Source organism: Fringilla coelebs (assembly GCF_963513975.1).
Source record: "Fringilla coelebs genome assembly, chromosome: 4".
Lineage (NCBI taxonomy): Eukaryota > Metazoa > Chordata > Aves > Passeriformes > Fringillidae > Fringilla > Fringilla coelebs.
In genome coordinates, this window is record NC_140032.1 from 49044694 (window position 1) to 49068665 (window position 23972).

General features: G+C 38.8%; 1 protein-coding gene across 3 annotated transcripts in view; it reads right to left on the reverse strand.

Moving 5' to 3' along the window:
* Positions 1-23972, reverse strand: part of NFKB1 (nuclear factor kappa B subunit 1) — a 57907-nt gene that overhangs the window by 22156 nt on the left and 11779 nt on the right. For all 3 annotated transcript variants that reach the window (XM_084205167.1, XM_084205168.1, XM_084205166.1), the window contains exons 3-9: positions 23070-23154; positions 15785-15825; positions 13359-13457; positions 6161-6309; positions 4477-4640; positions 3572-3730; positions 1836-1940 (exon numbers count right to left, since the gene is read on the reverse strand). In XM_084205167.1, coding sequence (XP_084061293.1) covers positions 1836-1940; positions 3572-3730; positions 4477-4640; positions 6161-6309; positions 13359-13457; positions 15785-15825; positions 23070-23154 — 802 coding nt within the window. The remainder of the gene's footprint in view (positions 1-1835; positions 1941-3571; positions 3731-4476; positions 4641-6160; positions 6310-13358; positions 13458-15784; positions 15826-23069; positions 23155-23972) is intronic.

The following is a 23972-nucleotide window of genomic DNA, read 5'->3' on the forward strand; positions in this document are numbered from 1 at the left end:
GTTTTATGAAAACAGCAGAAATAACCCATTTTTGACATCAAATTTACATCAGCCTAATCCTAATGACTTCACTGAAGTTGCTATTTACTGAGCTGTAAAAAGAGAACTAGATTCACATCATCTTCCTATTCTAGGGTTATAAAACATTCCAGAGGAGCCTTATTTGGAACAAACATGTAAGGAGGGGAGAACTTGAAGCGTGAAATGTAGAAACCACCCTCTCTCCTCCAACAGTTTCAGTTCAAAAAACTGTAGCAAAACCTGAAGTGCCACAGTTCAAGTTCCGCTTGCTGCTGGCAGAGTGCCACAGTGGAGCTGCAGCTCAGAGATGTGGGGGGTGTGAGCCAGCAGTGTGGCAGCAGGGATCCTTCACCCCCAAAGGGCACAGGTCAGAAACATGGTATTTGGCTTCTGCTCCTCTGAACAAATCTTCTTTCATTCTCTTTCAATTTATTTATTTATATTTTTAGGAAAAGCATCTCACTAGTAAATTCCTTCCACAGCACTCCCGTGAGAAAAAGCTAGAAAAAGCCTATTGTCTCTTAGGGTGACTGATGCAGGACAGGCTTCTGCAGCAGACAGCCTGCTTCCCCTGCAGGTGCCCCACCTGCTAGTCTCAAGACTGTGAACCACCACTTCCAGTCCTGCTGTCCTGCATGCTCAAGTTCCTTCAGGCAGGAGGTTGCTGAAGGCAGTGAGGTCAGGGGAAACCCCAGTCTGGCTGAGGGGAAACCCCACCACAGGGCTTCCACTGAGTCAGACATTTATTTATTTATTTTGTGCGTAAGAGTTATGTTTTATCTCAGTCCTCCTGATGGCAGAGGGTAGATGCACTAGTAAAGGAAAATAGTTCTTTCAAAGTCCCCAAAAGCCCCCAAAGCTTTCCCTCTTCCCTAAATGGTAGAAGGGCATTTAGAAGAAAGAGAGATGGAAAAGGAGAGCTTGCACCAGTAAAGGAAAATAGTTCTTTCAAAGTCCCCAAAAGCCCCCAAAGCTTTCCCTCTTCCCTAAATGGTAGAAGGGCATTTAGAAGAAAGAGAGATGGAAAAGGACAGCTTGCACCAACAGAAAATGTCACAGTGGTTTTAACAACATGAGCAGGGACTGTTTCTAAATAGATGAGAACAGGGCACCCACTCTACCATGTAATCTACACCAGGGTGTCCCAAGTAGTACCTGTAGCTGAAAAATACAAAGGATCTCCTTTACTCCCATCTTTTTTCTTTTTTACTTAGCCCAAATATAACAAACCCCATTTAACCATTATCTTCCAATAAAAAAACAAAGTATCCTAATCCACACTGCCGAATTCTCACACATTCAGAGCCATGAGCAGAGACTGAAAATGAACCTGTCAGAAGTATCTATTTACACTGAGTGACCTCTATATAAGCGTATAAAAATTATTAGCAATAGTGCTGAACACATTCAGCTCCCATCCATGGTTAACAGAGAATACTCATACTTACTCTTCACAATCAGGAACTTAAAAATAAATCAGAAAATTTAGACTAATTCAGAGCAGGTGTTAGTTAATGGAGTCGAACATCACCCAGCACCCCACAAAATTCCAGAACATATGCAAGGGCAGAAACTTGAGAAGAACAAAGATGATCACATGGTCTCTGTGGAGGCAAGAGAAGCTGAATTTGCTTTGCAATAGACTATTTTGATTTATTAAATCTCTGGACTGCTGTCTTGACTTCCAGAAAGGCTGAGTGCTTACAAATCCTGCTGCACTATCAGAGTGGGACAACACTAAAGAGAGCACAGGAGGCTTTATGTGTACTCCAGATGAACACCCTGGTGTGCCTCACAATACTCATGACTCTTACCTTTCTGAACCTTGTCACAGAGCAGGTAAATCTCTTCCCCTCCTGTCACACACCCTGCTGTTCTGTCCATTCTTACAATTTTTAGGTTGGAGGCATTGGGGGCTTCTATTGAAAGGGAAGATGAAAAAAAACCTGCTTACTTTTGTAACAGATTTAGACTTCAAAAACCACAACCAAGCACAACACACAGAAATGCAATAGAAAGACAAGCTTCCAATACAACCTACCTGAATTTGTCTGTGTTTTTTTAAACATTAATAAATCAACATTTTTTAAACATTAATAAATCATATGAATGAAAAATCTCATCTCTTCTAAACTTTGACTAAACTGTGAACTACAAAATAAGGTCCCAGCCACTGCAGCACAATTACTGCACTAGCAAGGTAACCCAGCAGTGACCTGCATCCAGCACCCTACACTAGTACTCATTTTCTGACAGCAGGGATGTACAAGAGAATGTAACTTTTTCCTCCCTGCTTTCTGACAGAGTGACACTCTTGAGAGCTGCTTCCTGTTTCTTGCTATCTACAGTGCTTTGCTTGACTCTGTGGCGTACTTGAAAGCATGCCAGTTTTTGGCCAGTGTACTGGACAGTGAGAAAAAAGCCCACCTCCACAGATCCTAGTAGAGGCATCCACAGACAACTATTGGTCCTCAAGACAGAACTATCATCTGATAAGTGAAAGCAGCTGTGACAGGCAAGTTATGCTACCACAAGTTATGTCTATTCTGTGAAGGCTTTAATGGTGCCAATGAATCCAAAAAAAGCCCCAAACAAAACCCAAGAAAAATCTTCTGAAATTAGCAATCAAGAATTCAGCTTGGGAGATCAGAAACTAGTAACTGACATCTGTGTGGCAACTTACAACAGCAGAAACATGCATACAAAATGTCACCTTTGTTTGTCTCCTTAGTTTGGGACAAAATTTTTGACCTACATTGCCCAATTAACAGCAAGGCACAGACTATAGCAGAACAGTTGCATTTAGTACCTTTTGATCTAGACTTTGTCCTTAAAAAGCAATAATATAGACATGACTGATGCACACAGGAAAAAAAAGGTACTTTTCCTGAGTCATTACAGAATGACTACCAAGAACATGGGATCCCACAGCCTCAGGAAGGAAAATTCAGGCAGCGGAAAGGGTTCGAGTAAGATGAGTCACTATAATTTAACAGCATAGCGGAAAACATGAAGTGAAAAAATTCTCTTAGAAAAAAAGACAAATAGAGGAATGCTCTAAAAAATACTGACAGATCTAAAGGAAATGGGTGCATTATCTTTTAAAATATGGACAAGCAGGTGGTCTCCAAAACTGAAAGGTGTCAAATTCTCAACAAAGATAGAAGCAAAGTAATATTTTTCCTCACATCTCATGTAATAACACTTTGTCACAGAAAGCAACTGAAAACTCTGCAAAATTCAAGCCCTTCTTATGGATATAACAAGAACCTATGAAATCCTCATAATAAAAGCAGGAGGATTAAACATGCTAACAGCAAAATAAAATCTTCCTCTATGGCTTACATCATCATCTATTAAAGCCAGCAAGATACTGTATGTACGTGGACAGACATGGGGTTAATTATCCATGGGCTACTTACTTGTTTTTCATCAAATACCAGGCAGGCAGGGCTGGATGAGTCTATGTACAGCAATATCTACCTGTCATTTCTGTGTGTACAAGAGCCTGTCCCTAGTTAAAGAAGTGATTAAAGCCAAATATACTTACTGCTGTCATATATTGCATCTGATATGACGGGATCAAGTTTGCGCGTGAAGCTGCCGTTGCTGTCGGGAAGGAAGGCTGTGAACATGAGCCGCACCACGCTGAGATCCATCTCCTTGGTCTGCTGGATGGCTGCCTGACGGATGATTTCCCTCTCCCGTTCTGGAATTGACAGGCAGAGGAATTAACACAAAGGGTAGAGCATCCTTAACAAAACAGAAAGAACAAACAAACATCCAAAGGCATGGATAGGAAGGAAATGTCTTCCTTTACATTTAGCATCCATTGGGTTTTCCCTTTCTAAGCAGAGTGGAGCAGCTATTCAAATTATACTGCGTTCATCTGGCAATTTGTGCATCAGATCTTACTAAAGTTATATAATTAAAAGACAGAAAATTACTACTTTCTGCTCTCAATTTATAAAGGTTGCAAAAAGGATGGAGGCCACCCCTAAGGACATGAGAATTCCTGATGTTAAGAGTGATGAAAAGACAGCTGGTCCCTCTATATAGTGCCTGAAAGCAGCGATATGGGTGAAATGCAGCTGAATGAAACAGTGCTCTCAAAAGGAGGTCCCTAAGTTAATTAAAGATATCATGTCTTGCTGCAATAATGCAAAATTACTCTACTGAAGAGCTTATTCAACAGCATAAGAGCAATGGAATACAGGTGCAGAGGTTGGTACAGGCAGCTGGGGAAGGAAGTTTCTCCATTCTCATGCATGCACTGACAGCCGACTCCTTTCAGATTCCCTAAAACACGGCGACAATGCACAACCTTTTAAAAGCACATAGACATTGGCTGTTGTCCTACACAAGGTCTTTTTCCAGCTAGGAATCTATGTTGTCAGAAGCTCAACCTGTTTTTAATAAAAGAGCATTTAAAACCAGGCCATCATTTTCACATACCAGTTAGCTGCCTGTCTTCACATCCTTCTGCCTGCAGGTAGCTGAGTTCCGGATGCACCAGGAGTCCTGGGTTGTATCCCTTCTTGCAAGCATCTATCATGCGTGTTTCCAGAGTTTCAAACACTTTCTTCTTCGTGACATGAAGTATCCCAAGATTTGCAAACCTGCCAAATTTTGATTAGGGGAATGCTTTAGGCCAGACTTATAGGCAGCCTTTCTCTTACCAGAGGCAGCTACACAACCCAAGTCTACAGAAGGAATCTACAGGCTTACTTGGGCCCTATTAGTGTTTGAGGTAGAATTTTCCATCAGGAAAAAAATCAGTCAAAATCACAAAACATGTAAAATGTGCACCATTATATGACAGCAAACATATGGGTGCACTTTCTTATGGTGTATGTAGCAATCTGTCAGGTTTCGGATTTCCACTGGGAAAGCAATTTCCAAAATGTTGGAAAATCTGGTAGTCACACTTTGTTTGCTGTGTCTTGGCAATGACATTAATATGTCATTCTGTGTGTCTGCAACTGCTCAGAGTATGCTCCATCTGTTGAAAATGGTTTGGAGAGCAAGCTAAAAAGCTGAAAACAGTGCAGTATTTTACAAATAAAATCTTTTAAGAAAGGCTCTGGTCATTCTGCAAGACACTTTGGGTATCTATTTGAATAAAAATTTCCAAAATACAAGGTGCTTTTGTAAAAATCTGCTGGCATATTGAAAAATCAATTAGATTTGGAAGTATGAAAACAAGACAATAACTCAGTTTTCATGTGGGTCAAGTGAGGACAGGAAAGCTGGTTCTAAACATCTGATGAAAAACAAGACAGGTTAGAAAATGAGCCAAACTTTTCAAGATGAAAAGGAGCATTTGAAATAAAGCTATTTAAATTGTTGTGCGCGGTAAAGTCAGTGCACTGGGCTTGGACATCAAAAGTTACAGTTTAAAAGAATCTCTCTCTCCCAACCTTCTCAGCTTTTTAAACTTCATCATCTTCACCAACAAAGACATTCTTGAGATCACAGAACTAAAACTCACAGCCAGCATGAAACCTGATCTAAGCCTCAAAACACGGTTGGGAACTTCAGCTCCATTTACCGATATAAACATTTATTCTTTCAAATTAAACAAGAACAGGCCAACTACAATTTCACTACAATCTTTCTGCTTTCAACTTTACAAGTTTGACTTATGCAGTATTTTCATATTTATACGCATCCTGCATTAATTTCAAATTTACTAATCCTATTTTCTTAATGCTTTCCATTACATTTCTATTGACAGGTTATAGAAGTAAAATATTGATCAAAGAGGTGATAAAATTATAACACTAATTTTACACTAATTTTACACTAATTTAAATTTTACTAATTTAAATTATAACACTTGCATTTTAAAGAATGGACTAACAACACAAATTTAGACTGCACACCAAGAGATTAAAACTATTCAAATTGTAAGTAAAAAATTAGTTACTTAAATTTATTTAGCTTGCTTTGGGAAAATTCTACAAAGATGAACAAAAACCCCATTAAATTTTCTATTTATGATACAAAAAAATCCAGAGGTCAGAGCGTGGAGATGAGTGCTCCACAGTGCTACCTCTTAGGAGTATTTCTGCATTGCTTTTTCCAGTCTTGATGCTTGCCCCAGAGCTCAGGTTTCCAGAGGAGCTCCCAGACTTACCCTACGACCATGTCCTTGGGTCCCGCGAGAACCGTGCACACTCCGTCTTCGCAGAATTTACCCACCAGGCTGTGAGCGTGTAAGTGCACGTATTTCCCATTAGTTACTAACTGGACAATTACTTTTGCAGGTCCAACATAATTGCAGATCTGTAAATAAATATAAAGAAAGTGGGATGGTTTGCTTACTATTATTTAAAAATGGAACAAGTAATGATTCCAGGTGAGTATTTTCTGTCAGTTAAGTACAATCAAGTTTACATAGGAGAAATGTGTATGCATTTCTTCATGAAATACAAATGGTAAACTAACTGTACCAGATCATCACTTTCTTTTGCAATTAAACTTGATATGCAAATGGCAGAAGTACTGACCAAAAAAGTTAAAGGAAAGCCTCATCTGTTTCTTAAAACATGAATCTCACTTTTACATTCTGGCCATTTAGTCCACATTGCTCTCCCTAAGTTTCAATCAGTACATTGAATTCACAATAAACATTGTTACCCATTCAGAAGCATATACAAAATTAAACAAAAAACCCTGCGTTGTTTCGCCCAATTCAGAAAGACTTTAAAAATTACTTTTAAACATTATGATTGTTATAAAACATTCTGGCTACATTACAATGACTCCTCAGGTAGAGATTTTACAGTGAATAAATTCTATTTTAATAGGCATTTTGTTAGCTCAATGTACTTCATCAACACATATTACTTAGTCCAGTAAGTATCTCCCTTAAGTGTACACAAGTAATGTAATGAATTCCCACCTAGGATTTTGCTGGACTAGAACTATGATAATCTGTGTGCTTGCTTTCATATACCCAACTCTGAAAGCCTACAAAACTTTTTTTCCCCCTTGCCACAGTTTCTAATCACCATACATTTTTAACAGCTTTTAATAAAAAACAATGCCTCAAAAACACATCTAAAATTACTAATAACATACCATACTGGTAGGTTATTTGCTTTACATGTATTATTTAGAACTTTATTTTCTTTCCTCACTCCAAGGCAGTAATACTCCAAGGCTGTTATGGGTTATGCACCACTTTCAAATTATGCTGAACATAAAAATTACCCCACTTTTTAAAAAGCAAACATTACCTTCCCTTCCAATTCACTTAATTAACCCTTTTATCAATGTTGGGCTTTTCCCCCTCCTCCTCTAATTTTTCTTCTAATTTGCCCTGGGCTAAGTTCTTTGTATTACAGCAGCACATAGATCTAATCAACCAAGGCATTAAAGGATCACGATAAACATTAAAGTGATGAATCAGTGATGAACTGAATATTTAAGGTTATATTGTTGATAAAATGCTGATAGCGAGGGATTGCCTCGATTTCACCACATTACTGAGTCCTGCTAGCTTCCTTCACTCCAGTTAACCCCTCTCTTGAACCCATTCCATCACAGCTGAAACACTTTGCATACGTACAATGCATGCCCTCACTGCTGAAAGCAAAAAAAATCCCAGCTATGAAAAAGTTGTTCCAGGAGGAGCAGGTGTGCAAAAGCCCTCTCATTACCTACTCCTGCTAGTTAACTGTATCATACTGCGGTAATGTGCATTTTACAAGTGGCACTTTCTAAAATACAAGACAGAGGGTTGATGCTTCCCTCCTGTTTCCACATTGAAATCTGGACTGAAACAGTACAGAGATCATCTGTCATCTGAAAATAAATTGACTGCATTTGGTGCTACACTATGTCACCACCACTGCTACAATTAACTTCTCAAAAAGGTAGCTTTAAATAAATTTTTTTCATTTTACCCCTCACCCAATAAGTCTTTTTCTACTACACAGCTCCCAGCACATCTGCAGTGCTATATTCACTATGAATAACATCGATGTCCTGGTGTCACATCAGAAAAGTTCAAGACAATCCCCCATCAGCTGTAGAAACCACAGTGAAACTGGAGGCAGGACTGCTGCAAGACAAGGACTTTCCAGCCCCTGAAAGCTCAGCACAGAACTGCAGTGGTAACCAGATTGCAATCTGCCCCGTTACTCAGCTCAGTATGATCTTTGCAGTCTCTCCCTCTCAGGGGAAAAACAAAAGGGCTCCTAAAACGTAATACCTTATGTAGGTCATAAGGCAAGAAGGAACTATTTTTGTCATCCAGTCTGATGTCCTGTGCTGCAAAGGGGACAGAATGTCTCTGAACATCTTCTACCTTTTTTTCTTATAGACAGACTTTCCTGCTTGGTTTTGATTAATTTGGGGTAACTTGGTGCCCAGGAAAATAGTCTGAGTGGTTAAAAATCCTTATGTGCCACAAATTAAATCTGAAATAACTTTTCAATGTCCTTCAATCATGCCTAAAATTTCAGAATAATTTTAAATTAATTCTCAAGTAACGATCAGCTTTTGCACAAGAACTTAAGAAACACTGTCAAAGTCCTGAAAAGGTAGAAGGTATGTTACAATGCTGAATAGGGATTATGGTTTTGACACAAAAACAGACTCAGCATGAGTGGGAGATAGCATGTGGATGCTGTATGGCTCAAAATCAGAGCTGTGATCCAAAAAATAGCTGCTGAACTTCAAATTAAAGGTGAGGGGTAAAAAGAAAAGAAGGAGTTCCTGGGCAGAGTATAGCTGTAATACTTGATTACATCCTGTACCTGAAGCAGCACTCAATTGATCTGATAAAGTTAAAAGGCTTCAGGCTTACATTTATCTGCTCTTTCTGTTTGAGAGATTTGTCTGAAAGATTAAAAGGACACCGTGAACTCGAAATTGAGTCAATTTCAAAACAAGAGTAGAAAGTTTTTTCAGTTATTTCATGTCCTCCTGCAATCCAGATCCCAGCCAATTTTTATAGGTTCCAAAACTTTACAAAAAACTTATAAGAACATTTTCATACTTCAAAGATGTTTTTCCCAGTTACTTTTACAAGCAAGAAAAGGAACCAATTGGTCAACAACAGGAGCAAATGATGGAAAAGACCACATTAAACCTACAACACCAGCATTACAAAAGCACCTATTTCTCCTTCCAATCCCTTTGTTAAAGAACTGCAGCCCCAGCCCTGCCTGTCCTTCAGAGTGTCAGTACTGCTGTCCTAGGCATGTAGGTATGTACAAGAAGTGCTCCAAAGATGAGGCATCACTCACTCTTTATAAAGAGCCTGTTTTTACAGAGCAGTATCTCTCTTTTTTTTCAGTTGCTAATCAAAGACAAAGTATTTCAGATGTGGTACAAATCGTGTAGGCAGCTGAGTACTTACTTAATAGACTTAAGAAAAAGCCATGTAAAGTAATTTAAACCAATTGGAGCTGAAGATCTGATCCTCTGACTGTGAGGTCACTCTAATGGCAAAAATACAGAGATTCTAAAGAGATTCAGTGCCTCCTATTCAGCTAAATCAGCCTTACCAGTAAAAAGCTCAAATCTCACTGAATGTGATTCAGGAGATTTTTAAGAGGGGTAAAGATTTATACCAAAGAGTCTGCTTATTCTTGTCTCATGTTTTTTCCTTAATTCAGTTGTTAGGTGATTTTTTTGGACTTGTAATCAGCAATCTATATTACTTTACATTTAATTCCTGTTGGGGGCAGGGGGACAAGCAAATAACTATGCTCCTTTTGTCACCAAGGCTCATCAGCAAAGTAATTTTCCATAAATTCTCCTCCTGAACTCAAAGTAAATGTGCTGAAATCAAGAACTCTTATCTCCAAACTGAGGTATAATTTGGGATAGCCCCAGGACACGACTGGCTGGGCAGTTCTGTTGGTGTGCCTGGGTTCAGGGCTGCCTAAGTGGTGTGCAGCTTCAGTTCACAAGCCAAAGTGCTCTGGGCCCAAACTCTTGTGCAGAGAGATGGTGCTCTTTAGCTCAGGCACAGCTCTGAACTCGGGGCTGGAGCTCATTTACATCCAGCTCACAAAGAGCACTGAACTACAGATGCAGCCACCCACGTAGATTTGCCCCCGAGGAGATGAAAATTCAGGACATTTCCTTCACTCTGCTGTCTTCAGCAAGTTCTTGTCACACCTAAAAGTGGATCAAGCACCTCAGTGTAAATCATGGATCTGCCCACACTAATAGCAGTATGCAAGACCAGGGCACACATGATAAATGTGTAAGGCCAGTAGAAATTTTCTGCGTGAGTTTTCTCACATTTTTTCAAATATATAAACCCAAGCAAATTAAAAATAAAAAAAATTTAGATAGTTAAGCATGCTGGTGATAATATTAGACTTTGCTGGTTTACCCTTTCTTTTTATACTACTGATTGCTTTCTCCTCTGAACAAAATAGTAATGATGAATAAGCAGTTTATTAATAAGCTTTAGTTTCAACTGTTCTAGACAGTAAAATTTTCCAGCGCTGTGCTACTTACACTAAGTGTATGAAAATGAAATTTAAATGAAGAATTTTAGGTTGCAATCATAAAACATAACTTCATTGTAACATATTTATTATTTACAACTTCTCTGTTCTCCATAATAACATCATTAATAATGTTATTAATAACATTAATAATATGCAAAGTTATATAAAATCCTCTGAATATGCAAAATGTTTTCTACAAATTAGCATTACTCTTAGCAAAGAGAGGGCTAAGCAGAGGAACATAATTCCATAAACCATTAAGATAAATTAATCCCATTTTTGATATTATGGGATCTAGATTTTGATATTATGGGATCTACTGTTATCTAGACTCCATTTGTCAGGACTGTTCCATTAAACAAGAGGTTTTACTCCAATTCCACCTTGCTGGCCAGTGCAGATTGGTTTCAAGTGTAAAGACTAGCATTGCAGAACTGCAACATTAACTCCTGACCTACAACATCTACTAATATCCTATGAAGAGAGAGGTTAAACATATAATTAAACACCAAAACACCTTGCTTAGAGACATAGCAAAGTCTTCAAAACTCCAGACTTTATGTGAGAGATATGTCTTGATGTGTTCCAGCTTAGTTACAAGTTAGTTACAAGTTAGTGACAGTGCAGAGAGGAAAAAAAAAAGGGGTGAAATTGAACAGTCCACATTACGCAAGAGGTCACATCCCATAAATGTGCTTTTGTTTTGGCCTCCAATCCCTCATCCTATGAAAACAGAGCAGGGAGACTGCAATGGTTTTTTGCCCACAGAGGATGTCTATTTTCAGGACATCCCATGGTAGCTACTAGTAAATTTTGAGAGAGTTGGCCAAACTCTCACAAAGCCAATCCCAATGTGAGCTGCACTGACCACACCATGGCCAAGGGGTTAAAGATCTGTCACGAAACCTCCTTTTTTTAATAGTACAGCCAAAGCTCATGCTACTGTCCTTTCACTGCACTGTGATCAAATAATGTAGGTTTTATAGTGGAAACACTGGCACAAGAGTAAAAAGAAAAACCCCCAAAATAAAAATAAAATTTAAAAAACCAAACAAAAAAAAAACCCAACACAACAAAAAACTGCAATTTTCAATTGTGCTCCGCTCAGTTAGGACAAAGTGAGCACATTCTGACAAAACACAGAAAAGACTTACAGGAAAAGGTGTGAAACACTTCTGTCTTTCCTGGCACCACTTGAATCAAGAACAGGCACTAACAAGCAATGGCCTTGAGGAATTCACTTGTGTTCCCTTGCCAGCCTCTCCCAGCAGGTGTTGCCATGTGGGGATTTGTACTAGGGAAAAAAACCCAGATGCACACACAGTGGGATGGGAGGGAAGGGAAGGGATGTGTGTGTGTGTGTAAGCTCTAGATGAAATTAAAAAGTGATGATCAATGAAATTAGAAGGTCTGATGGAAAGCCAAAGAACATTCTGCTTTCTAGTTTACTCAAGGAGAAATTCCATTTCCTGTCTAACTGCTTGTCATGCTATTGTGTGACCTACCACACCTTTATAAAGTATCACTAGTATTATTATCATTGCAGATTGGATCAGAATCCAAAGATCTGACTCAACTGAAGTAAATGATTTTATATCTGAACATTCCAATGAAATTTCATTCACTGGTTCATCATTACTGTCAAAATAGGAAAGAAAAAAGGAAGTACATAATTTGCCTGGGCTAGTAATTTTTCCTAAGAGTTTTGCAAGGCAATATGAAATCATCTTTCCCAGCTTCTTCTCAATTCACAAGACTATCAGCCTAGGCTACCTTTGCCAGTGCTGATTATTTTCCATGATGTTATGCTTATACTGGTTCATTAGGAGATGCAGCTGTTCCAAACTCCAGCCCTTCCCAAGAACTGCAGACAAACTACACACACACACAGAGAACAACCAGGAGTGGCACACACCAAGGCAGAGGTTTATTGCTTGCCACTCTTACCTCCCCTTCTTTCCCCATAAAGCCATAAAAGAGCACCAGAATTAGAGTACATTAAGAAATAACACCAAGATTTGAATACATTAAGAAATGACACCAGAATTATAATACATTAACCTTGCTCCTCATGAGAATTTGGAGTGCACCAGTTCAAAGATGTAATGCACTAAGAAGACCAAGGTTTGCATTTAACTTAAAAAGAACACTGAAAAGACACAGTGTAGCTTTTCCACACTTCCACAGAAAAAAAAAATTTGCTGCAAGAAACATAGGCAAATACAATACTCCAGTCCCAGAATGATTAATCACTTTTCTAATCTTCATACTGTGCCTCCATAGAACATTTCTTTGATTAACATATTTTAATTTTTTTTTCCAGGGGAGGAAAAAAACCACAAAAAAGTTCAGTGAACACCTGAATATAACACTGTTCCTATTAAAATGAGAAGTTCTACATTTACTTTATAGGAATTAAGTTCCTAAGAATGGAGTACCCTAGAGATATTGAATAAGGGATAACATGAACAGAAAAAAAAAGGAAAACTTAGTATATGTCATCCTAGAGTGAAGTGGAACAACTAAGCAGACTCATGCTTTGCAATGGAAACGGAGCAAGCCTTGCTTAAACTGCACCTTAAGGAAGAGCTCCATTAGTCTCCACAATGGTAGTGAGGCAGTAGGTGCAGATAAGTTACTGCTCAACTGCTGGCAGATAAAAACAGTGCCAAAACAGACCCACACATCTCAGGACTTAAACTTTATTTTCAAAATCAAATTTGAACGTCAGGATTGAAATGTAGTCTGTCTTGAGCAACTTCATACAAATTTATGTTGTTATGCAATAAGGCCTTATACACATACACAAGATGACACTTGCATTGACTTCACAGAATTAATGCTTTATGTCCTTACTTTGACCTGAGGGTATGATTTTTTGTTCTTTTCACTAGAAGCACCAGGAAGTCCACCGTGCGAAGGCCCTTCACATACGTATCGGAAACGAAATCCCCTCTGTGGAATGAAGGAAAAGAAACTTGAAAGCTGTACAGAAACAGAGCCAAAAGAGAAATAGCACACACAAAGATGAACACACACACCCACAAACAAGGCTCGCCCAAATGGAAAAGTTACAATTGTTCATCCATGAAATGCCGAGTGTGCTGGTTAACAAAGCATCACTGAACTGTAGCCCTAGAGAACATCTTCTATTTTCACTTTAACACACAACAGCAACCTCATCTTTTTCTTTTTCAATAGATATTTTGAAACAGAACTATTTATACTCTTAAAATAGGATAAAAAATCACATGTAGAGAATGCAAGAGCAGATACTCTCTCCCAAGATTGCTGCTAAATAGACAAAATTGAAACAAATAATAAGGAAGTCCAAAGTACCATAAAGGAAAGTACAGGGATGAAACAGAAACACTTCCTCCTTCTGGGAAAAACATATGAAAGCTGCAGCATGAAAACTTCAGGGGACTCTGGGTGTTTTTCATCTCAGCTACAGATGTCTATAAAAAGACATCTGAATTATACTTTAGAGAACTGCAGGATATTGAAAACCAGTCCAGAACACAGCTCTCCATCAACTCCATTGTTGAACACCCCCTTTATTTTACATGGCAATTGATAAAGCATGAACGATGCAACTCTTAAGTGAAGGTGTCTGGTAACTAACTCAACAATGTATTTCATGTGGTCCTCAATTTTGCTTTCAGATCTACTCTCCAGTCCTACAAGTTCTGGCAAAATCTCCAACTTATACAGGGGTCCCAGTGTCCAAATAGCACCAGTTAATGTTGTAGCCTTTTCCAAGAACCATTCAGCTTCCTTCTAGTAGTAGACCACTCTGAATTTGAAGTCTGTATTAGCTGAAAGTGAACAACATGCCTTAAAATTACTCCATAAGCAGAAGCTTCAGTATCTATCTCACTAAAGTCTTTCAGGCTAAGAACTTGTTTACCAAGCAAATGGGAACTTTTATGACTTTTATTCAGACGTAACCAATTGCCTTCTAAGGTGAACTGAGTGACCCAGAGTTCTGTGTGTTGATCAAGTTGATCAAAAGGCAAAGCAAACTCTGCAAAAGGCAAATCATCCTCTGCAGTCAGGACACATCACTCTGCTGATGGATCACCCTCATCACCCTGCTATAAAGCCCCTGCCCAGCTTGCCAAATGGGTACCCCAAGAGAGGAACCCCTTGCTGAGAAGTCACACATAGAAGCAATGGTTTCTCCTTATGGACTGTGCACTGCAGGCCCCACCATGCAAAAGGCATGGCCTGATTTGGGATGAACTTAAAACAATGAGGAAGATGCAGCATATTCTTCCAAGAGTTCACAGTACACTGCTATTTCACTTAGTGCTGTGATGAAGAGCTCTATTTCTGGAGGGATGCTCCAGCACAAAAATGTCTTTGGTGTGTGATTGAAACCAATGTTCTCCACTGCCTCCTGCCAGGAAGACTGGATTGCAGTATGCTTCTGCAGAAGACCAAGAGGAGGATGGGAAAGCTTTTAGCCACTGTCTTCCCCTGTTTACTGAACAGCTCTGTAAGGGAGGATTTTATGCAATTCACTGGGACAGACAGGAAAGGTACCTCCATACTTTAACAGCTTCAGGAGGGATCCTTGTAATTGCTGGTGCCACGAGCCAAAGGGGAACAAGACCCAGGCACGCTTCAGGGCAATCTTTACTCAGCAATTATTTGTACATCAGTTGCGTGAAAACTAACCAGTGCATTGAAATGATTGCTGTCAGAGGAGCATAGGTCAGTGTTTGCTACCTAACAGAAAAAAAGTTTCATTTGAGTACTTATCTTCATTTTTCTTTGATTATTCAAAACAGACAACCATAACAAATAGAATCTCAAAGGACAACTGCATTTCTTTACAACAAAACACAAGTCAAAAGTTCCTGTAACTTGGGAATTAAGTGTTTTTATTTTTAACTTCTTGTGTTTCAAAAACTATGAAACAAATCCTAAAAATCTTCTGTGTTTGATCTACTAGTTTATGTTTCCAAATACTGGGGTATTGTAACAGCCACTTCTAAGATGAAGAGTCTATACTTAGCAAGGCATATTTTTAAAACCCTTAGGGTTGGTTTTTTGTATTATGACACTTCCAGAGAGAGATAAAGAAAATAGAACAAAACAGGAAATGCTTGAACTACAAAAGTAAGAATTAAAACTCCTCATGTTCAAGTGCCACATTTGTTCTGAAAGCTCAGACTTTTCTGTGCTCTTTTTTATTTAAGTCACAAGTTTATTCAAAGCTGAATGTAGTAATATAGCTACCTTAAGAAATTTTCAAAATGTAGTCTTCTTCTTACCTGTTTTGGCTGTTCAATGATTTGAAGATATGGTCCATCTGCTAACATAAAAGAAAGAAAGAAAAGTATTAACAGAAATTATATTTCCATTGCTATCATGAATATATAGGTTGTAGGGGTAAGATTCTGTCCTTGAATGACTTGAGATAAAATTTTTGAAAGCATTTAAGTCTCTTCAAAACTTAAATTTCAATAAATTATTTAATCACACGGCAGTCTGTCACTCCCAGCTAAAGATCAGTGGAATAAGAAGAGGAAGATTAAGTCAAAACAGTTGATTTTACTAAATGGACAACTGATCTCCTGGTTAAAACTTGCAATGGTGAATAAGAACAGGATCCTTCCCTTGCCACTGACAGCAGCCTGGCTTCTTGAGCTAAGGTAAACTTTTGTATTTAAACCCCTGGGCTCTAGAGACTATACTCACCAGCTTTTGGCCCTAGGGCTTCCTACAGAATAGGTGCTTTTGAAAGTCAGGAGACAGCCAATGGGAAGCTCTGAGGCATGGGAATATAGGAGGAATTCAAGCTGTCTCAACATGCCCCAAACAGTCAGAACTGCTCTAAAAAAAATCCTGGAATTGAGAAGACTAAACAATTTACATTCTTTTAATAATTTCAGATACACTTTTAAATATAGTGTTCTGCTGGGCCTCTAAAAACACTGAATATATTCAATTTGACTACAAATACAGACTCTATTTTGAGATCCATCTTGAGCATGGTGCTGATACATAGGATTATGTTCTACTAAGATTCTATTTTTGTCTTTTAAAGAAGGCTTCATTAAACAACTTTCAGTCTCCTACAGTGGCTAACTTCATGCTATAAACCTCATGCAAACTTCACCAGTTTATAAAGCTTTTGAGTAGGCCCTAAATCCAATGAGAATTCAGTGCCACCAGAGTTAGCATTCATCCCCTGATCAAAGCTGAGCTCCAACTCTGATCATTTCGATTATTTACATCAGGAAGGAAAGTTCCTGGGCGGATGGCTGTGAAATACCTCTTAAAATGCAAGCCACTGATGAGTCTCAAAACATCAGTTCCAAGAGCTATGATTACTTCCCTCTCTCTTGCTAAGCAGTCAAGATGATTTGTATTTCAATGCTAAAAGGTCTGTTGTTTTCAAAGTAGACCCCAAATGACAGCTTCACTGGGAATATTTACATCATATTTTTCCAGCCATTCTCCTGTTGGAATTCTGAATTATCAGTTCTACTCTCTTAAAGGTATTAATGCTAAGGAATCAAGCACAGATCTTTACTGAACAAGCTTCCCTCAACATGGAAGTTTGAATAAATACACAATAGATGAAATTAGCATCCTGCCACAGCAGTTGGCTGACTCAGCAACTGAACTAATTTCATGTCAAAGTTATATTACAAATATTTTCAGTCACAACAACTTCACATTTAAAGATAAACTAGTTCCCAAGTCCATCAATTGTACTTTTCTTTGAAAAAGTAAACAGTGCTTCCTCAAATCAAGAAAAACAATTGCCTCAAGACCATTTACACATAATTCTGCATTACAAAGCAAGAAAAACAGTTTGGACTTCAGGAACTTTAAAAGAGGCAGAGTAATATTTAGCTTTGGCCTTGTGTTTCAATTTTTGTCTGTAACAGAGTCAAGATGAGCTGAGTTAGGTTTAAGCAATGTATCAGCACTTAAATTTAAGACCTCTTTTAATAGACCTCTAACCCTCCTCCTGCTTTAGGCACCTGAAAAGTTATATTTTAACAATCCAGAAGCCATGTATTTTCTGGGCATTAGCAGAAATAATGCACCTAAAATACATCAGTGTGTAGTTCAACTTTCAACCAAGCCTCCAGGGCATGATCAGCCAAGTTCTTTGGCTCTTCTCCTCTTAGGAATTCATTTTCAAGACAGACATGTTGGGTTAGCACACAATACTATTGCTTTCTCTCAAACATTAGCCAGAAAAGAACTGTCCTTATCCAATGGCTAAACGGCTGCATAAGTCCCCCAGTACACATCACACCCAAGTTACAGCTTTTCCTCAGAATAAGGAAATTCAAACTCCTAAGAAAGGCATATACACTATCTTGGCACATTGGAAAAATAAAGAAAAATGCTTCATACCACTGAAATGGTTTTCCTTGAGAAAACTCAGGAAAATTGAAAACTTAGGACTGTGGTTATTCTGACCTCTTGGAAAAAAAGGTTTTAAAAAGTATACAAATGCTGATTAAAAAAATCATAATATTTTATAAACCAGCACTAGAAAAGTGCAAAAAAAGATGCAGTGTAAATGTACAAAGCCAAATTAGATGTCTGTTATCATTAAGCCACATTATACAAATAACATAGCAATGTACTTAAAACGGTTTTTTTGAGGTCTTATTTTAACCTTTGGGTTCCATGACTAAAGATTTTCCTTTTTTTTTTCTTTTTAACAGTGGCTAAGTAATTCTCTGGTATGGCATCTGAACCAGACACAAATAACAGTACAGAGAAGGCATTCTAATGCAAAGCACTTAATAGTATCTGAAATGCTACTTCAAAATAAACCAGCCATGTTCAAGAAAACACCCAGGCATAAATGGCATATTGTTTTGATTATAAAAACGATTTTATTAGTCAAAGATCTCATAAAGCTGTTTACACTGAACTCTGAATACTTCCCAGAGGCACATTACACAGCCTAACATTGGATATGTGTGGTTCCTTCTTTCTCTCATCCTTTCCCATGGGGAAAGGAAAACACATTTAGTGTTTTGCACACAGCAGTTTTTAATACTTTGTTTCTATCCATAGGCCTGCCTTTGTCTCAGCAGACAAAGAGCAGGAACCTGAAGATGAACACCTTGTAAGAGGAACTAAAAATGACGAGATTTGTGATGATCCTTTGTTCCAGCCTGGAAGGTGCTTGCTTTAAATTCTTGTTCAAGGAGCAACCCCCTTTTAAATGCTAAACAGCCACAAGAAGGAACACTACGTAATGCACAGCTCATGTTCTACTTTTGCCCTGCAGAGAGGCTGAAGGACACGGTGCACGGTGGTCACGGAGCTGCCTCTGACACAGGCACCGGAGCCAGGTTTTGACAGGAGTGTCCCGGTGCTTTGCCTGGCACTGCTGCAGCGGGGAGGCCAAGAACTGCAGCTGCACCATGCAGTCCTGCAGCCTGGAGGGGCTTTGCCACATCCTGGCCATGCTTCAGGGCTTCTTTTTCTGTCTTCTCGCCTCAGTTGCCACAGACCGACTCGCATCCCACTCCACTCTGAGTCACAGTCCCACTTCCCCACGTCTTCTTCAACTGCCAAGTTTCTTCATTTTCCTTCCTGCCTGAGTCAGAGGCCCTCCTGCCCCTTGACACTCCCACCACTTGCATTCTTTCTTCCTCTCGACAGGCCTCACCCTACACACACACACATTTCCAAAGGAGCACCCATCCTAGGCTCCCCCTCGATTCCTTCTTCCCACCATAGCAAAGTCAAGGAAAAAAGACGTCTCTGAGGTGTGGGATATCCATGGAAGCCTGGCAGCTCTGCTGGACTAGTGGGTCCTGTATCTAACAGCTTTCTGACTACCTGAAACCACTCAATGTAACCTGCAACAGCCTGTGAACAAGCATCCTCCCTCGCATCCTCTCTGCTGGTGGGCCCCCAGAACAGGCATCTCACCCTTGTAATTGCTGTTTTTCTCTGTGGACATGGATGGAAACACTCACAGCCTGTAGGTTTTGATTGTTAAATCCCACATCAACTCTCTTGTGTCCATCCTGGCAGTGGTACCTTGCTGCTAAAAGCTCAGACTGGAGACCCAGTGCCTTATCCTTGCTGAAGGCCTGTTGTAGCATTTGCATGTCCTACTCCTCAGGAAGTCCTACTCCCTCAGGATTGCCCTGCTCAGGAATACTCTCTTGAATCCCAGCTCTTCAGTGTTCAAATCATGATGCTTAAAGCAAATGGCACATAAGACTTTGTTTAACTTCTTCCCTTGGTTCACTCTTTCAAACATGAGCATAGGAGATCTAGAAAGAGCACCAGAACCTGAATGGAAGTCTGCCCAAACTCCTGAGGATTAGGGCCACTACTGTGGAACAGGGAGAACAAACACTCATCTCACTTTAGGTGGTGGTCTGGTCTCCTTGAACCTCTAACATTATCTCTCCCTAAAAAAATATGAAAAAGAAATTTTAAGTGCCTTCTTTTTCCCTCTATAACCTTCTCATTTTTCACAGCAAGTGTCACAGAGGGTTGGACAGGGGAGGTTAAAGAAACAACAGAAAATTAATTTTAGCAGCCTCCAGGCAATACTGTTCAGCTCCTGATGGCTCTGCTTTAACTTCAGAGTTTTAAAAACACACCACCTTAATGCCAAGAGCTGGTTAGACCAGAGCCTCTCGAACCCAAAACAACTACACAGTTCCCAAATCCACCTCTAACCGGGGCACATTACATGGCTGTAGATGGCCTTGGATCATCATGAGGGAGTGCAGAACATCCAAAATTACAAACCCCTTAGCTCAGAGCTCTGTCCATTTCCCCCCCAACACAAGGCATCCCTTTGGTTCTGCACTATTCAGTGGATGTCCCACTGATGTGCACCTGCTTTTACTCGACATAAATACATGCTGTGGTTAATGCTCCCTCCATCCCCAATGCCACTAAGGATCAGTACCTCACCTACCTAATCAAAGGCAGGATACTTCCCAGCAAGCCAAAGAGGCTGATTTCATGAGGTACTGCCTTTCCTGCTGGTAAAACCTGAACCACATAACTACTGCAACTTTAGAGCCAAAGTAACAAAAAAGCCTAATTTTTATTTAAAACAGACATGTGAGAGAGAAACAGAAGCAAAGGTACTTGAGCACTGACAATGATGTTGAGAAAATCAGTGCCCCACCATCTCAAAGGTTTTCTACTATTACTGTAAATGTTAACATGGCAGCAGAACTTCTATCACCAGAAAGTCCCCAAATTCCCCAGCTGCTTGTTGATTCAGCCCCGCTGGCACGACAGGGCAATCCACAGTTATACATTAAACCTGTCTCCCCTGTAATGGGTCTGCCACTGTGCCTTTATGGATGCACAGACCAAAAGATATAGGCACCACAGCCAGATCATGAGGAACAATTAATGTCTTTGCTTCTTCCTGCCTTAATCATCCATCTGGCCTTGAGAGAAATCCTTTTATTTCATTCTCTCCATATCTCAGCTGGAAAACCCCACATGACTTTTTTAACTGACTTTGCTGAGCAGAAAGAAATCATTAGTCCCTGCTTGAAAACCACTAAAGTAGAATATAAAAATTATTATATTATCTTTTAACTGAAGAACCAGTCCATAGTAACAATGCAGCATATTTTCAAGAAAGGGAGGAAATAAGCATTATTGGGATACTGTTCAAGAAACAAACAAGCCAACTGTGGCATTCATCAGATGCAGCTGAAATTATCAACCTTTTCTGAATTTTTTTATTAACTTTTTGTTTGTGATAACATGAAATCCACGATCCCTTACTGAATTCCATTTTGTGCACAAGGAACTTGCCACCTATACTGCAGCAGTAGACAAGAGCAGTGGCACTTATAAAAAAAAAAAGGCCTTTTTTAAAGCAATTTTTCAAATTAAGGACAGACCCAGACTCAGTCCAGTAAGAATTTTCTGCGGCTGCAGAACACAGTGAATCCTTGACTCCCTGACATTTTTTTGAAAACAGCTGTTTTCTACTTTAGATGATAGTTATCTGAAAATTAGCTTTATATGGCTGAATAATTTGAATGGAATGAGTCTGCCATGAAAAACACAGAGTAAGCTCAAAAGGTACATGTAAAAGAGTTCATTACAGGGAAATTTCAATAACCTTATTTGTTCTACATAAGCTGGGAGAAAAAAATCCCTTGGTCTATAATGCACAAGCCCTTTAATACAACACAGATGAACCTTACTGAATAATTTTATTGGACCTAATAAAAATACACTGTAAACAAATGATTGCAACATTCATTTGCTGGATGTTTTTCCATATTTGTCAAGAGCTTTGCTCATGAGAACATTTTATCTTGAAACAAAATTATCTGTACCATGTGTTTCTTGATCCTTTCTTGCTACTACTCTTTTAAGAAAACAAGGAAACACTAAAACAGTAAGCCTGCTTTAATTTTTATTCTATAAGAAGCATTTATTGTTACTTTAGGATGGAATTTTACCTATGAAAGAAAATGTAAAATGCTTTTTTCATTTTACCCGTAACACCTTCACTGCTGTGAAGTGTATCAAGCACTGCAATCAGAAGTGGTTTGCACTTTCTACCGAAGAATGTAATTTGCAATACATAAGACACCAGCTACATCCTAATACAACAGAGTCAAACGGATAACAAGAGAAAGCTGTCATGGTAAAAGACTTGAACAACTATATTGGAGCTATATTTTGAGAAAAAATTCCTAAGTTTAAATTAAATTTTATTTCCTTCTTCCTTTTGTGTCAGTTGCTCTAATAGACTAAGCAGCAGAAAAGTTTTCCAAATTCATGCAAGAAGTAATATTTATAAAGAACTTTAATAAGCAAAATCAGACCAAGGCAGATCAAGCAGCTGATACTGACTGAGCTATAAAAAACTTGCAATTTTTCTTACAGTTCTGGAAGCATACTCTAAGAGCTGCTTATCAGACCTTTGCAGAATACTATTTGCTTATTTTCAGTGGTTTGTTGCAAAATTTGTCTGAGCTCTCAAACCAGTGTTATTGTTCAGGAAATTGTCAGGTGCTTCTAATACCACACTGCCACTTCACAGGAAACAGAGAAGTCACTGAGAAGGAAAAACACATTTGAATGGTACAGGAAGTTAATATTCTCTGCATTTTTTTACTGAAAAACAAACACCTTAAGAGCTATTACAACAAATGCAACAGCATTCAAAAGGAAAAGAAGCACATGTTGCAGTCTGCAAACTGGCAATAGCAACATGCAACTTGCTGAAGGTTCAAATTAAAAAAAAAGCTTCAACAAAGTAATTTATAAAATTGGGTCACTCAAAGCTCTTTGGTCACTGTCCTGGTTTCACCTGGGAAACTGCTGAAACTTTCAGTTTCTGTACAAGCCACAAGAAAATCCGATTTGTCTCACTGCTGAAAGTTTCATGAGGGGAAGAAAAATGCAAAAAGATGTAATAAAAAAACTAGTTGACAACCTGCAATCTATTATTATGACACACAAGTTGGTAAACAAAAAAGGCTCTGAAAAGAACTTCTCAAAAAAAAGCAAACAGGAAGAATCAGCAGGACAATGGCACCATCAAATAGTCAGGGTTCCTACCTGTTCGTAGTGGTAAGTCTGCAGTGATGTAATTGGTACTGTTAAATAAAGCATTCATTCCCATGAACTGATCCACTGCAAACATCTATATTGAAAGAAAATACTCTTCATTATTACATATATACACAGTTGCATAAAACATCTATCAGCAAAGCACTTGAAAGTTCCCTGCAAATATTGAGACTGCAAACACCTCGTTGAATTACACAAACATCTTGTAACTATTTTATTTTTGCTGGCAACAGCATTGCAAGCAGAGCTGACAGCACTGACCTAAGTTTCACCAGAATCATGAGACCACACCAACCTCAGCACAGTTTCTAAACACCCATTTTGCTTACTTGCACTAACAACTATAAATCCTAAAGAGCTTATACAGTAAATTTTGAAAATCTAACCCTAGATGTCTTGCCCAAGGCCTTGCTAAGAACCTTGGAGTTTTCATTTCCACTTCTCTGATTAAACCCCACCAGACTACATTCCTTATCTAAATATATTTACAAGCTCGAATGCAAGAAAACAGTACATGCAGGTTAAAGTTGTGTGGGTTTATTTTTTTTTTAAACATTGATATGTCTTAACTTACTGTAATTGTTGTCAGGTATAAATCTTTTTCCAAAGCGGAGCAAGCATAAAGGAGAAAATAGTTGCTTTTTGAAAATTAAGGTCAGGAGAAACAACCTGTTCTTCACTTAAACTTTTCACCCACGTGCCATTCTCACAGTTCAAGTAATTTATGGAATGATCTAAGAAGATCAAAAAGAGCTCCTGAAAAGCTAGGCCTGTGGATCTGTGTGTGAAGGAACATTTCAGACATCACTGTCAATGCCAACATCACAAAATTTTACACAAAAGGGTCTTTTAGGATATAAGGGGTTTTATTTTCAGAAATACTCCAATGTC